This window comes from Rana temporaria, chromosome 3 (assembly GCF_905171775.1).
Source record: "Rana temporaria chromosome 3, aRanTem1.1, whole genome shotgun sequence".
NCBI lineage: Eukaryota > Metazoa > Chordata > Amphibia > Anura > Ranidae > Rana > Rana temporaria.
Window position 1 is genome coordinate 161,287,298 of NC_053491.1, and position 12,326 is coordinate 161,299,623.

The 12,326-nt window shown below is 36.4% G+C and overlaps 1 protein-coding gene across 1 annotated transcript in view; it reads right to left on the bottom strand.

Moving 5' to 3' along the window:
• Positions 1-357: 357 nt before the first annotated feature.
• The window catches only part of CPED1 (cadherin like and PC-esterase domain containing 1), a 408,757-nt gene continuing 396,788 nt past the window's right edge, over positions 358-12,326 (bottom strand). The window contains exons 21-22 of the mRNA XM_040343743.1: positions 7,040-7,186; positions 358-1,139 (exon numbers count right to left, since the gene is read on the bottom strand). Coding sequence (XP_040199677.1) covers positions 960-1,139; positions 7,040-7,186 — 327 coding nt within the window. The 3' untranslated portion in view covers positions 358-959. The remainder of the gene's footprint in view (positions 1,140-7,039; positions 7,187-12,326) is intronic.

The following is a 12,326-nucleotide window of genomic DNA, read 5'->3' on the forward strand; positions in this document are numbered from 1 at the left end:
ACCGCATGAAAAAACCTGCCCTGTAGTGTTCAATGTGAAAGCCCGAAGGCTTTCACATTGAAGCGGTGTGCTAGCAGGAACGCTCCAAAAGTCCTGCTAGCCGCATCTTTACCGCGATATAGGAGCGGTGTGTTCACCGCTCCTATACCGCGCCTTCCCATTGAAATCAATGGGAAAGCGCGGTAATACCGCCCGCAACACGGGCGGTATTAACCCTTTTTCGGCCACTAGCGGGGGTTAAAACCTCACCGCTAGCGCCCGAATATCGCGGTAAATACGACGCTATAGCCGCGCTACAAATAGCGCGGATATACGGTCACCGAGGCTCCACGCCTCAATGTGAAAGAGGCTTAATACTTAGCTTATGTAAAATCAAGCAATGAATAAAAATAGTTGGTTACGCCCCACTCAAATATTGGTTGAAGTAAAAAATAAAAAAACACTGAAATGTTGCACACAGTAAGAGCAGCAGGTATCACATATACATACGGTATATACATAAACCTATTTGTAGACTATATATATATATCTGTAAATACCCTGTGAACATAAGAAAATAGATTTTTATACATTCATTTAAAATTCTAAAAAAGGTGTAACAATTCTTCCGGCTAACACAGTTCTGTACATACATTTGTTATAAACATCTCATATTTTACACAATAATTACATATAAAACACAAACCAACTATACTTTATATCTGAATGGTTGGAATTAATTGTACATTTCCAAAACTTGGCAGTACTTAAAGGCCCCTCCTGTTTCTCTGTCTTCAACTATAAAACTACATATCTATTTGGGGATGTCTTGAATCCATAAAGTCCAGAGAACTTGTACACATTTTCTCTTGACTGTCGGCAGCCAATCAGGGAAGCTTGTAAAGTGTCCAAACTACTCACAGCACCGGTGGGACATATCTGGCTGAGTTAACCAGTTCTCCATGCCTGATTGTCATCTTCTATTTGCATGCACATATTCTGCTGAGAAGGATTTCAGAATAGACCTGATTCACTGGACCCTGAACATGATATAGGGATTTCAGATTTGACGGAATGTCTGGGACTTGAGGAAAGTTTTTGCCGCCAAGTGTATAGCTTTTTAATAACTTCATTTTGTTTTCTTTCTTGGTTTTCACAACCTAAAAAATGATGTACACAAAGAATGTCAGAAATGTCATAACTATTTTATAACTTCTTCCATGCTCTGCCAAAGGAAAGTTTTTATTTTTGTAAATAGAGATTGATTGCACAAGAAGGTTCATCTATGTTGAGTGCATGTTATCTGCTCTGCATTGCAAATTTTGTTATAACGACCCTCTTAAAAATTACACTGTGTCCATAAAATCAAACCATCGTGTCTAGTTATACAGTAACACCATAAGGTTCATGAGAAACATAGAGAGTTTTTAGTTTAAATGCAAGTCAGGATCTCTAAAATACATTGATGTTGCTTGATGTTTAAGCTTGGAGTCAGGGCTAAAATTAAAGTTAATTCTCCCTTTAGGCATCAATAAATAATTATGTAATTTGAAAAATGCCCTAATCTTTTGTCTCCACCTATGTTTTGTAAAGAATGAATATCAGGATCTTTTATTGGAGAAAACATGCCACTTATTTTATGTGCAATACTCCACCTGAACTGTAAACGCCACCAAAATGGAGGTTTCAAAGAATATGTGATAACTGAATGCTAAGTTGTCTCCAAAGTTTGACAGTTCTGAAAAAAAACTATCCCCCTTCTGGCATAACTCATTTTGTGGTTTGGTATTACTACACCTGATTTCACATTGAAGCTGAGCTTCAGGAATTATTTTTATTGCATTCTTTCATTGGTCCACTTTGGCACAATGTAAATATGCATATCTCATACCTGATGGACTGCTGGAGAAGCTGTAAATCAGTGTACTAGTTGGCGCTATGGTCATTTGTTGATTTATAGTTGTCATTCTTCATCAGTACATAATCAAATATGTGTGGTGGGCCCAACATTTGTCATGTCAGTGTTTCTAATTACATTCCTAAATGGACCACAAATTACGCTCGCCAGCTTAAGAACACCATTGCTACCAAATGATCTTGGACCTCATGATTTGTAGATACATTGTGGATATGCATATGATACTCTTCTATTCAATCATAATTGTCCTCTACTCTTTGTAGAGTTTTGGAGACAGGCCATGCAATCAGTCTTCAAGTGTCTGAGCAAGCCTATCTAACAAGGCTAACCACAATTATGGTTATAAATGTTGGCAAGCGATGGTGCTATTTATAAAACTTATGCTGGAACTTGATGTTCATTTGTTAAACTGGTAATGCACCAATTTTACTAAAGTCAAAACAGATCTTGTCTGGTATTTTATGGTGTGCAAGTCACATACATATGCACTCACTAAGTAATAATGTGGTGTAAATTAAAGTTTAGTTAATGTATATCTGTAGATAAGACCTGTATCGTATTGATTTGCATGTCTTGTCTTATGTAATGCAAGCTTCTGTGCAGTTTATGCTTTTGAATCTTCTGGCAATTAATGTAGTTATGACGTGCAGTGCTACTGTATATGTGTAACACTATGGAACTGTAAGACTGAGGATTCACAGTGTGTCAAAGACAAGACATTCAGTACAATGACAATATATTGGTACTGCGTACCATATTTCTGTAATATAGCTATGATCTGTTGAACGATAATATTGTACATTTTGCATTTGGAGCTGGTTTATTACATGGATGTCATGGTGAAATGTTAATTATGCATCCATTTCACCAGAAATTCTGTACTGGTCTACAACAGTCCACAGCTAAATACCAGTCAAAAATGGTTTTCATTTTGGACAGAGTGGGCAAGAGTTAGAACCTCCATACATTTTCTATTGCTGTTTGTGATTCAACTGGGGAGATTTCCCCTCACTAACTGACCCAGAATAAACAGGAACAACAAAAAGATACCAATAAAAAGCTGAGGTTCTAGCCTTTTACCAGTCTACTAAATCAGTGGTCATCAACCCTATCCTTGGGGCCCACTAACAGGCCAGGTTTTATGTATTACCCTGGGGAGCTGCAAACTAGAATTCTGCAATCACTGAGCAGCAAATATCACCTGTGACGCATTTCAGTTATCTTGCAAACCTGACCTGTTAGTGGGCCCTGAGGACAGGGTTGATGACCACTGTACTAAATAGTTTTAAAGAAGGTATTTTGTTAGACATTGGCGCGAAAACAGTATTGCATGATTTATACAAATTGCACTTTAAAAAGAACCTGAAAATTCATGTTGGAAAGCAGTGGAAATTTCGCACAAAACAACTAGATACAGTAAATATTGATTACCATTTACAAAGTCGATTATCTTCCTGTTGATTATCTCACTATCATAAGCTACCGTGACCCTTAAAATACTTTTATCAGGCACACACAGTCATTGTTTTATCCTTCTTGCTAACACTATTTTAAAGAGTATCGCACGAGAGCAAGCAAACTAAGGAGCTAGAGAGCAAGAGAGCAAACAAACTAAGGAGCTACTGCCAAACCATCATTTACACTAGTTTTTAGAGATCACTATGGAATAAATTGCACCTTAAATATAATAAATTAAGAAAATATCCTTACATGTTTTTTATATTACACTTTAATCTTTGAACAAAATTACAAACACAATTTAAGATTTTACATTTAGGTTTTATATATTAAATCCATTAAGGTTTTTTCAGTTATCAATTATGTGGAAATGCTGTCAGGTAAGAGAATTTTGTCCAGTAAAAACCATTCAGAATCCATCTTCATCTCAGTCTCCTAGTCATTACACACATTGATAGAGACAAATTAGGTCAATAAAGTTTTGCAGCAATTACTCGAACATGAAGCCAAAATATGTGATTTATTTATTCATTTAATTTTTTGCCCAGAAAACAGTCATCTTCTAATCAGATAGTAATAATCCCAGCAGACTACATTTACAGTGTAGCTACAGATGATGGCTGTTTACAATTAGACTGCATGAAAATGCCAATTTATTGTACAGACATTTTGTACTAGACATTGGGTAGAAAGAAGCATTTGGGGACTGGAATATTATACATATGAGGTTATAGTACAATTGTAACATAATAAAGATGCATTTTTAACTATGCAATAACCGCTGCTCTCTTTAAATCCTTTTATTTTAAAATGATAAATGGACCCTCACAGTTCAAAGAGAATATGATACTTGAAAAAAACAAGTAAATGTTAAAGAGGTGGAGACCAAGCAAAATTTGGCAATATTAGTGATCAGGGTAGTTGCCATTGATGTATGATCTGTGTGGTGTATGGGACCTCATCAAAGAAATCTAGACTACAAACACATTTAATGTTTTCCTGCAACTGTGTGATTTAAGCCGCATCATGTACTAAAGGCTTATTTGCACTTATTCAGGCTCAGTAATTGACTTGCATATTGACATGGCCACTAATTATTTGCTTAGCGCAAAGTAGAGTGACGTGCCATCAAATCAGACATGAGTTGTCAAACTAGCAACAGTGAGCTATCAGAATATTTAAATAAATTCTATATGATTTAGTACTATGTATGTTGATATACCACGGGTACACCCTTCCTTTAATGTTGATGTCAATTGCCAATTATCTGTCTTTTGAGTTATTGTACATAACTTTATTGCTTTTATCAATAAAATCAATAAAAAATGTTTTTGAAAATAATAATTCCGTATGATTTGTTCACAAAAATAGTGAACAAAAAAGGCAAGTATCCAAATTAAATTAGAATTCACAACTGGAAATTCTTACTATAATGTGCGGTTCTTGGACCTTTCAGTATATAACCTTACATCTATAATGTAAATGGATTTCATGTGGAGCCATTCCCAACATTTAATTGTTAGCTTTGAGTAGAGAAAAGAAGGATTTTGTCCCAGTGAACTAAAAAACTTACCAGAGGTTCCAACTTCAGTTAAAAAGTATTATTTATCACAGTATGTGTGACCACTGGAGAGATTTTCTCACAATTACTGATATGGTTGTGGCCAACAGGAAATAAGGAAAGATTTTTTCAATGGTGATCCAAGCAGCAATTAAAATCTCCCCTAAGCTCTAACACATCCCCACTCTATCCAAAGCTAAAAAAAGCAATAAAAAGCATCTACCTCTCTTCTCAAAAGTGGGTACTGATCCAACATTGTGCTTGCTGTAAGATTCTATGTTTCAATTAAATGATCATCAACTAAAACGCTAACCCCAAACAAAGGGGATTTGAACTTTTATACTTTAAAAATAATTCAGTAGCTACATGCTGGGTTTAAGACAGTAGGGTTGATTTACTAAAGTCAAATAGACTGTACACTATGGAAGGGTATTTGCACTTTGCAGACAATTTTCTCTGGAGCTTAGTGAATGTGGTGACATTTCATGATACAAAAATACCCAAGCATATGCAAGAAAAAAAACAGCATTTTTTGCTTGCACATGATTGGATGATGGAAGTCAACAGGACTCATCTCATTCACTAAGCTCTGGGAATGATTTCCTTGTTGCAACATGAAACTACCCTTGCAAAGTGAACAGTCTTTTTGCCTTTAGTAAATCATCCTCAGTGGTTCTGACTTACAATTGCTGCTACAAACATGCCTAGCCTGCACTGGAAAGGGCTACATTTATGAAGCTCTATATGGCTGGCGCTAATATGACATGGTAGCTTACCATAGGAACATCTGATCATTGACAGTGGTTTGGAAAATCCACCAGCTAAGTAGTATTAAAGTAGTCCACTTTTTAAAATTGAGCTTGTATGTGGATAATGTTGGTTGCTTTTCAAGGTCAATGATTACTTTGTAATTAGCCAGGGGAAAATTTCAGGACTTTTCAGTCTGTAAACATGACTAATACACCAGAATTCAACACAAGATGACAAAAGCCAAAATAGCGGCCACACGCGTAATAGCAAGCCAACAATCATGGCAGCTTTCTGCTCGGCCGCGGGGCAGTAACCCAATTTTTTTGTTAAATATACATCTGTCTACCACTGTAAAAGATCAATACTCTGGTTCAGGGGCAATTGCTTGAGGCACATGTGTGGGAGTACAAAAAAAAATGGTAAGCTAGAAATAAAGGCACTTAATGTTTAAGAAGTCCTTATTTTATTTGTATTATTTAAAAAAATGTAATCTTAAAAAAGTCCCTCATTGTAAATCTATTGTCAATCACAATGACGAATAAAAACACAGATGACCAACTACAATGGTATTCATAGCAGGATGATAACTCCATGAGCTGTTTTCAGCTACATAAAGGAAAGGGACAGAAATGGTGGTGACATCATTGACCAAATATGGCCGTGGCCACGGCCATATTCAATGCAAGAGGCTTCCCAAGGGACCAGTGACAGCAGGAAGCTGTCATATATAGAAGTAAAAATATCCCTTTTTTATATGGTTGCCGAAAAAGGGAGCAGAACGGGCAGAGTTCGGGCATTTGTACGGAGTAAAATAGAACATGTTCCCTATGTAAACTCTGATGGAATTCATCGGAATTTCCGATGGGGCACACACACGGTCGGAATTTTCGATGGAAAAAGTCCATTGTGTGTACGGGGCTTTGGTCAAATTTTGCTTGGGAGTAGTAAACAATTTGAATGTTTTATACAGTTCCATGGCTCCTGTCTATTTAATTTAAATTGTATGCACATTTTCAGATACAGGTGACTTTTTGTGAAATGTTCTTTTTAAGATGTACCATTATAGGAATTGTTATACCATTGCGTGCCTCTTTATTGTTGATCAATATCCCCTTTGAAGCATTTGTAATATGAGGCATTCCTGTTTTTTTTTTGTGGTTGTAAACCCTTACATACCCAACAAAGTGACTGGCCTCAGGTGATACACTGATTAAATTCCTCTCTTCCATTCAAAATTTAGAGTTTATTCAGCTTGTCTGTGCACCCAAGGAAAATGCATACAAAAAGGCATGTAAAATGTGTAAAATGCCCAAAAATTACTTGAAATTAAATCACAATATCTGAACATGGAACATTATTTTTTGTGTACATACCTCATGATAGTGGCATCCACATTTTCCACGTAAGAATTCCTTATATCGACCCATAGTGACACTAAATGTATCCACTACTTCATATCCATAAAGTGCAGCAGTCTTTAGGATTAGTTTGTTTTCATGAGATAGCTGTCTTACTTGCATCTGTGTATAAAAGTTATATAAATATACGTATATTATACATTTACTACAGTATAATACATCAACTGATCCCACATATTAGGTTTCTTAAGAAATCTGAAAAGGACATCAGTGAGTTATACAACCAAACTACACTATGAACTAATATAACACTGTTCTGATGCTGTAAATCCAGAAGAAGGCCAAGGAACCTAAGTGAAACATTTGGAAAATTTCACCTCATGGGAATTTACAGTATTTTTGCACATATGTTTATTTTTTATTTTGCTTAGGACTGAAGATGAAACAAATGCTAAAACATGCTATTTCTATTGCTTTATTGTCAAGTAAATATGAAATATTGTACATTAATAGTTAAGATTTGCCGCGTTAACCTTTTCAAGTTGCAGGGTAGTCAACCTTCATAGCAGACCAAATTTTGAAGTTTTGTTATGAACTCAACAATAACCTTTTGACTGTTTTGTTTACTGTTTTTTTTTTATCACATATGGGTTTTTTATTTTGTAACTTGTTTTTAAATCAGTATGAACATATTTCCTATAATAATTAGAGAAAGGGGAAAAAATGCAGTTTTAATGTGACATATTTTGCATAATTAATACTGTTCCAAATATTTGTATTCTCTAGTTTTCCTGATTACAGGGACACAAGCCCAACCCCTTGTGAATGAGTCAGAGATAAGACACCGTCTTCTCCCATCTTAACGCATTTTGCTCTGCCCCTCGTCCCTTTCAACTGCCACAAAATGGGGTTGAACTAAAGAAATAGTAACTGTTCACTTAGAAAAGGGAAAGTTCACTTAGCTTAGTAAATATGATGAACCTGTATTCCTTGTAATCATCCAATCACATGCAAGCCCAAATTAATTTCTTTACATTTTTCTTGCATGTGATTGGGTACTGAAAGTGAACACAAGTGGGAAAAGTTAACAAATCAGGTACAAGCATAGTACTAAACAAGAGACAGAGGTCTGAATACAACATACACCAAGATTTTGGAGTTGAGCTGAACAGATTTATGCATTTGAAGTAATGTAATATTGTTTAGCTTAAAATGATTCTGTAACTACAGTAAATATAACATGAAAACTGTAATCTAAGTCATACAGCTGTTTTATCTAGATTGGTGTTTACTTCCTATTTGGGAATGTGGTTTCAGCTTCTAAACATCATTTAGTTTGTAAGCTCATCCAAATGCAGCATTTGGAATCTCACAGTTGACTCATTGGTTCCTATGTGTTCTTTGTTGTTCATCTTAAATCTCCTATTATTATTATTATTATTATTATACAGGATTTTTATAGCGCCAAAACAGTTTATGCAGCGCTTTACAATATAAAAGGGAGACAATACAGTTACAATACAATAAAATACAAGAGGATTACGAGGGCCCTGCTCAGAAGAGCTTACAATCTAATAGGGTGGGGCAGGTGGTACAAAAGGTTGTAACTGTGGGGAATGAGCTGATGGAAGTGGTAAAAGATTAGTTGGAGACATAATAGGCTTCCCTGAAGAGATGAGTTTTCAGGGATCGCCTGAAGGTAGCAAGAGTAGGGGATAGCCGGACAGGTTGAGGTAGCAAGTTCCAGAGGATGGGAGAGGCTCTGGAGAAATCCTGGAATCACTAACTTTTATTTAAGGTGGAACTAAGCCTGTTAATTTAACGGTTTCCCAACACAGTTACATTCAAGGCATGCAAAAAATTGATTATAATAATAATTATAAAAATAACTGTCACAATTGCTTGTGCTCTCAACCAAACTGTCACGCCATCAAATGGCTGGTTTAAAATCTGCATTGTGTGCAACATCATAACAGCTTGGTATCAAACAGTGCAGTTTCCTTGGCTTTAAAGGGTTTTGTTCCTCCCTGCTTTCGGACCACCCACCGCACATATACTGCGGCAGGGCGCAAAACAACATACCTGTACATTGTTCGGTCCTTCCAGGTCTAGGGCGCGGGTGTTTGCTGCCAGAGACCTGCGCCTGCTGTGATTGGACACTTAACCCTTTGATCACCCCTGATGTTAACCCCTTCCCTGCCAGTGTCATTTATACAGTGACAGTGCATTTATTTAGGACTGATCACTGTATTAGTGTCACTGGTCCCCAAAAAGTGTCACTTAGTGTTAGATTTGTCTTTCGCAAGGTCGCAAATCACTGATCTCCACCATTACTAGTAAAACATATTAGAAAAAAAAGTCCACAGTGCTATCCCATAGTTTGTAGATACAATACCTTTGGCGCAACCCAATCAATATATGCTTATTGGGATTATTTTTTACCAACAATATGTAGCAGAATAGATATTGGCCTAAACTGTTAAAGACATTCAAAAAAATACAAAAAAAATTATTGGATGTGTTTTATAGCAAAAAATATATATATATATATTTTCAAAATTGTAAGAATCTTTTGGATTATAGCACAAAAAATAAAAACGGCAGACGTAATCAAATACCACCAAAGTCAAGGTCTATTTGTGGGAAAAAAAGGACATACATTATATTTGGGTACAGAGCCGCACGACGGTGCAACTGTCAATTAGAGCAACGCAGCACCGTTTTGCAAAAAATGGCCTGGTCATTAAGGGGCTGAAATCTTCCGGGGCTGAAATGGTTAAAGCGGGAGTTTACCCGAATTTTTTTTTTTAACATTAGATTGATGCTCATTTTGTCAAGGGGAATTGGGTAGTTTTTTTAAAATCAAAGCAGTACTTACCGTTTTAGAGAGCGATCTTCTCCGCCGCTTCTGGGTGTGGTCTTTGGGACTGGGCGTTCCTATTTGATTGACAGGCTTCCGACAGGCTTCCGACGGTCGCATACATCGCGTCACGAGTAGCCGAAAGAAGCCGAACGTCAGTGCGGCTCTATACGGCGCCTGCGCACCGACGTTTGGCTACTTTCGGAAAATCGTGACGCGATGTTTGCGACCATCGGAAGCCTGTCGGAAGCCTGTCAATCAAGTAGGAACGCCCAGTCCCGCAGCCCATACCCGGAAGCGGCGGAGAAGATGCATCTCTAAAAACGATAAGTACTGCTTCGATTGTAAAAAAAACACACGATTCCCCTTGACAAAATGAGCCTCAATCTAATGTTAAAAAAAAAAGTTTTTTGGGTGAACCTCCACTTTAAGCTAAAAAAAAAATACAATATCTATCAACACAAGTAATAATAATAGCAAGGGTTTTTGCAGTAAAACAGATTGTAGATCAATTCCTTGATCCAAAAACAGCTATTGCACTTCTTATAATTTAGGAACTAGTGATTTTACTGTGATGTTACTGAAACGCTTTTATCTTTGAATTGTTACACATTTTAAGAATTGGTTCTAACATTAACCTGAAAATTATTTTTAATGTGACTTATGCAGATAATACTCAAGTTCCGTTTGCACAATATTGGCAGGATTATTCCTGAGATGTACAGAAAATGCCAGTTGTTTCCAGAACTGGAATGAGTCATATAAGCAGTGACTCCTCCATCAAACAGCCAAGTCTGAGGTTTCTATCAGACTAATGGAGTTGCAAAGCAAGATGTTGTGCTTTTTTATTTATTTATTTGTATTTATGTTTTAATCAACCTTTTTTTTTAAAACATGGGTTATTACATGAGCATGGGCTATACATTACAGAATTTCAACCTACATAGCATAAGAATAGGTTAGTAGCACCCTGAGATGCTTTCTCTTTGGAAAACCAAAAGTACTCTGGGAACCCCTTGTCTTGTTTTGTAATATGCAATACAAAGTTTGTATATTGATAACTGAAATGTAAAAGTTAAACCATAAAGATGTTATAAAACCTTCTGTGCTTCACCCCCCCCCCCCCAGATCCCACCTTTTTCTTATCTGAGCCCAATCCAGCCATGTGCACGAGCACAGCGGCTCCAGCCGCTGTCTCTCTTCTCATTGGACATATTGACAGCAGTAGGAGCCATTGGCTCCCACTGCTGTCAATCAAATCCTGTAACATGAGAGTGGGAAGCGGGGCAGAGTCCCACTGTCTGTGTCGATGGATGCAGCAGCGGGACTCGAGAGGGAGCACCAGTGGCGGCTGGTGCTCTATTTTTTTGGGGGGGCGCAAACAAAACCCCAGTCAACCCCCCCCCCCCCCGCAGACAATGGGACCTGCAGACAGACAGAGAGACAGATAGATAGATAGACAGACAGATAATAAAACAAATAGATAGATAGATAGATAGATAGATAGATAGATAGATAGATAGATAGATAGATAGATAGATAGATATAGATAGATAATTAGATAGATAAATAGATAATTAGGCAGATAGCTATAGATAGATAGATAGATAGATAGATAGATAGATAGAGGGAGGGGGAGGGAGCGAGAGATAGAGCTATATATAATTAGAGAGATAATTAGATAGACAGACAGACAGATAGATAGATAGATAGATAGATAGATAGATAGATAGATAGATAGATAGATAGATAGATAGATAGATATAGAGACATAGCTAGATAGAGCTATAGATAAATAGATAATTAAACAGATAGATAGATGGAGGGAGGGGGAGAGAGATAGAGCTATAGATAATTAGATAGATAGATAATTAGACAGACATATAGATATAGATAATTAGATAGATCGATAGATAGATAGATAGATCGATAGATAGATAGATAGATAGATAGATAGATATAGATAGACAGACAGATAATTAGATAGATAAATAGATAGATAATTAGACAGAGGTAGCTAATAGATAGATAGATAGATAGATAGATAGATAGATAGATAGATAGATAGATAGATAGATAGATAGATAGATAGATAGATAGATAGAGAGATAGATCTATAGAGAGAGAGAGAGAGAGAGAGAGAGAGATCTATAGAGAGACAGAGATAGATAGAGCTATAGATAGATAGATAGAGACATAGATATATAGAGACATAGAGCTATAGATAGAGAGATAGATAGATAGAGAGAGATAGATAGATCTATAGATCGAGAGATAGATAGATAGAGCTATAGATAGAGCTATAGATAGATAGATAGATAGATAGATAGATAGATAGATAGATAGATAGATAGATAGATAGATCTATAGAAAGATAGATAGATAGATAGATAGATAGATAGATAGATAGATAGATAGATCTATAGAAAGATAGATAGATAG